At 37.1% G+C, this 5,000-nt stretch overlaps 1 protein-coding gene across 1 annotated transcript in view; it reads right to left on the reverse strand.

The window, feature by feature from the left end:
• The window catches only part of LOC147471051 (lachesin-like), a 216,437-nt gene that overhangs the window by 28,318 nt on the left and 183,119 nt on the right, over nt 1–5,000 (reverse strand). Inside the window, exons 5-7 of the mRNA XM_086541471.1 lie at nt 3,861–3,989; nt 1,249–1,328; nt 705–788 (exon numbers count right to left, since the gene is read on the reverse strand). Of these exons, the coding sequence (XP_086397597.1) occupies nt 705–788; nt 1,249–1,328; nt 3,861–3,989 (293 nt within the window). The remainder of the gene's footprint in view (nt 1–704; nt 789–1,248; nt 1,329–3,860; nt 3,990–5,000) is intronic.

The following is a 5,000-nucleotide window of genomic DNA, read 5'->3' on the forward strand; positions in this document are numbered from 1 at the left end:
GATGACCGCAATTGTCATAATGAGGATGATGACGATGATGGTGATGATGCTGCGGATGTCGGTGATGGCAATGATGATAATATCAATTCCAACAATAAATGATAATAATATATAGAAAATGGATAATCTATCACTTTCGTTATATCACTATAGTAGGAAATATATTTGACGTCCAGAAAGATTACCTGAAACGCATATCAAACGTCAAAAACGCACACATAAATTACCTAAGTTTATAGACAAACACGTCCAACATACACACACACACACACACACACACACACACATACAAACACACACACACACAAACACACACACACAACCACACACACACACACACACAAACACACACACACACACACACACACACACACACACACACACACACACACACACACACACACAAACACACACACACACACACACAAACAAACACAAACAAACAAACACACACACACACACACACAAACAAACACAAACAAACACACACACACAAACACACACACACACAAACAAACACACACACACAAACACACACACACACACAAACACACACACACACACACACACACACACACACACAAACACACAAACACACACACACACACACACACACACACACACACACACACGCACAAACACACACACACACAAACACACACACACACACACACACACACACACACACACAAACACAAACTTACCCTCTCTTCAATGCTGTACTTGCGGCTCTGGTGTAGCATGACGTCCTGTCCCCTCGTCCAGTATGTGAGAGCGGGCGGGTGAGAAGGCAACAGACAGATAAATTAGAGAGGAGGAATAGATAGGATAGGAGATACAGATGAGAGAGAGAGAGAGAGAGAGAGAGAAAGAGACGAGGAGAGAAGAGAGGAGGAGAGAGAGAGAGAGAGAGATAGAGAGAGTAAGTTTTTAAAAGTGGTAATTTTTTTTTTTAGGTTAGATATATATCTATTAATATATGTATTAAGTTAGAGTCGATATAAAACATAGTCTAGTTAAGATAAAGATAAATAAAATAAAATAAATAAACCAAAAAACAAAAACAAAAACAAGACACAAAATACAAAACAACACAGAAAATTAACCAATCAACTAACTATCCAATTAAAAATATATTAGTAATCCTATTAGGTCCAAACCAATAACTTCCATTTACTTGAATTATTTCTCATTCTTTTAATTATATGTCATAAAATTGATACATCAAGGAAATATATGAAAATTTTTCTCAATGGTGCATTCTAGGGTGATGCTGTAACCCATGGGCGCGCCAACAAGTTGATGTGGGATGCTCATCATGGGCGGGACTGTCGGTGGAACGCATCGTATGGGCGTGAAGAAGCAAAGAGTTCGGTTGTTATGTAGAGGAAATACGAATGGGGTTTGAAGGCAATATTTTTGTTCGTTGTTTACATTGTGCAAAGATACAACACAAAGCAAACATGAAAAACAAATAAAAATACGATAAACAAATAACCCAAGAAAGCAAAAATATAAAAAAGACTCCAAAGTAGTAAGTAAAGCAACTGTTTCCCTCTTACCATTCCGTAAAAAGAGACACAAAAAAAAAAAAAAAAAAAAAAAAAGAGAAAAGAAAAGAAGTAAGCACAGGAATTGGGTTCTGTGCCGGAATCATAAGTCATAACTGGGGATGAGGTATTAACTTTATCCCGGGGTTTATTCCTTCGCTGTCAGGTCCGCCTCGGGTAAGAGGAGAGGGGAGAGAGGGGAGTGAGAACAGAAGGGATGAGAGAGAGAGAGAGAGAGAGAGAGAAAGAAAGAGAGAGAGAGAGAGAGAGAGAGAGAGAGAGAGAGAGAGAGAGAGAGAGAGAGAGAGAGAGAGAGAGAGAGAGAGAGAGAGACAGGCAACAGACAGATATATATAGAGAGGGAGGAAGAGAGAGAGAGAGAGAGAGAGAGAGAGAGAGAGAGAGAGAGAGAGAGAGAGAGAGAGAGAGAGAGAGAGAGAGAGAGAGAGAGAGAGAGAGAGAGAGAGAGAGTTAGTTAGTTAGTTAGTTAGTTAGTTAGTTAGTTAGTTAGTTAGTTAGATAGATAGATAAACAGAGAGAGAGAGAGAGAAAGACTAAATAAAATAAATAAATAAAACAAAAAACAACAAAGACATAAAATAAAAACAAAACAGATAAATGAACAAATCAAATAAATTGCAAGTAAATGATAGTAGAAATCCTATGTAGGGTCAAACCAGATCTTCCATTACTCTGATGATTTCTCTCGTCTTGAATTATTGGTCATAAAATTGCTACATCAAGGAAAGACTTTGAATTGTCGTTTTCTCTCTCTCTCTTTTCCTACTCTGTCTACTCGTTTCTCCCTCTCTCTTTCTCTCTTTCCCCCCTGTTTCTCTCCCTTTATTTATCAGTCTCTCTCTCTCTCTTTCTTTTTCTCTTCATCTCCCTCTCCAACCTTTCTTTCTGTCCCCTTTTCTCCCTTTCCAGCCCTTCTTTCTTTATTATCTCTCTCCCTCTCCCCCCACCCTCTTTCTCTCTCTCATTCTTTTTCAAGTTGTATCGTTAACTTTGAGATTCAAGATGGAGATTGGGAATGGCTCTCTGTCAGTTGGGAAGTTGTGTTTATATTTGAAATATCACAATTCGGATGGTTATATATCTTGCAGACACGCATAAACACACACGCTCTCTCTCTCTCTCACACACACACAAACACTAATATACGTATACACCTATTTATCCCTTATTCTACCTACCAATCAATCTAATTCTCTCTCTCTATCCTTTTCTATATTCTTATACCGAATAATAAAAACACTTTAACTCCTTAACCAAGATAAGTCAACTGAAGAGAGGAAACAGACAAAAGATAGATAGATAGATAGATAGATAGAGAGAGAGAAAGAGAGTATGAGATAGAGAGAGAGAGAGAGAGAGAGAGAGAGAGAGAGAGAGAGAGAAGAGAGAGAGAGAGAGGAGAGAGAGAGAGAGAAAGAGAGACAGAGAGAGAGAGAGTCAGAGAAGAGAAGAGAAGAGAAAGAGATAAATCGATAGATAGATAGAGAGAGAGATAACGTGGTCTAAGACAGATTTTCAAAATATTACACAAAAAATGCATGTGCACCAGTATACCTTCCACTCTGCCTTCTACAGTAATACACTCAGAATACAGAGATATAATCGTAACTACGTAGAACATATTGCATTCAGAACACACGCTCCTCCCAGCTTTTCACACAACTGAAGAACAGCAGACTTTTATGATATCTGAATCTCTCGGTGGATTTCATAATTCTAAAGCACAACTATGAGTTTACGTCAATCATCTCAGAAAAATCGTTTTCTCTCACACAAAGCATTGGTATACAATGGTACCGCTTAACGTCATTAAAATCTTGCACAACACGTATCGAGATCAACAGGGCACTTTTGAAATTCTTGCAAAACAAAGCCGTCAGTCTTGCATAAACATGAGATATAGAGATATAGCCATTACACTCTCTAACAATCACTTCAAATAGCTAGGATAGAGAGATCTGAATTGGGTAAAAGGAAATTTATGTAAACAAGCTTATTACTAGACTAATTCCATTCCTGGTACATTTTTACGTATTCTAAAAGATATATTTTGTAATTCTAAAAAAAAAGAAAAGAAAAAACATATCAAATCATATTTAAGTAAATGAGTGTAAATGACATCTTAAACAGATCCTTTAATATATGACTACAGATAAATATTTAATACGAATAGCCACTGCAAATGATAGCAAAAATAACAGCAAAAGCAAATAATAACAAACAACATAGCACTCATTACCATCTCTCAAAAGAAAAAAAAACCCTCCTCACAAAGAGGCTGACACTCACAGTCAACACTGACTTGAATCCTCTTGCTGACAATGGGGGGGACGCCGTTGCGAGCGATGCAGAGGTAGGCAGCCATGTCCACTCGACTGATTTTCGTCAGCGGGAGGTTGGCGCCGTTATATTCGGTCACTGGGGGGAAGGGAAGGGCACTTTTAGTGGGTAGAAGGCTACTGATAGGTCTCGTGTTAATAGGATGGTATTTGTTGATAGGAGTCCTGTTAGCAGTATCTGTTGATAAGAGTCCTGTTAGCAGAATGGTATCTGTTGATAGGAGTCCTGTTTGTAGGATGGTATCTGATGATAGGAGTCCTGTTAGCAGAATGGTATCTGTTGACAGGAGTCCTGTTAGCAGTATCTGTTGATAAGAGTCTTGTTAGCAGAGTGGTATCTGTTGATAGGAGTCCTGTTTGTAGGATGGTATCTGATGATAGGAGTCCTGTTAGCAGAATGGTATCTGTTGATAGGAGTCCTGTTTATAGGATGGTATCTGCTGATAGGAGTAATGTTAACAGAATGGTATCTGTTTGATAGGAGTCATTTTTATAGGATGGTATCTGTTGATAGGGATCATGTTAATAGGAATTGATCTGTTGATAGGAGTCATTTTACTAGGATGGTATCTGTTGGAAGGAAGCATATTAATAAAATGTATTTGTTGATAAGACTCATGATAGGAATTCGTTAATAGAATTGAGATTGGTAGGATTTTGTTGATAAGAATTACATCGGTAGGAAATCACTAAATAGGAATCATGATAGTGATAGGAATCATGATAGAAATTAATTGGCAGAGATCAGGACTAAGATAATAGGAATTATACAATTAGTAAAAAACATGTTGTTGACTAACCACATAGAAGAAGAATGAAACATGTAATCAGTAGGAAGGATAGTATTAATTGGAATCATATTCTTAATAGAAATAATGATTAGAACCACGATGTTAGTAATTAGAATGTGGTTTATAGGAATCAAATTGATAGGAAAAAAACTTATATTGATATGAATTTTGTTGTTAGCAGAAACCTTTTAATAGGAGTATTGTTATTTGTTACTTGAACATAGTATTGTAGTCTATTATACGGCTGCAATGGGCTATTGCATAGATTATAATATTTGTTGTAGTTTATCAATTAATTT

The sequence above is a fragment of the Penaeus japonicus genome, unplaced genomic scaffold (genome assembly GCF_977035675.1).
Source record: "Penaeus japonicus unplaced genomic scaffold, GWHDUDI00000001_assembly GWHDUDI00000011, whole genome shotgun sequence".
NCBI classification, from domain to species: domain Eukaryota; kingdom Metazoa; phylum Arthropoda; class Malacostraca; order Decapoda; family Penaeidae; genus Penaeus; species Penaeus japonicus.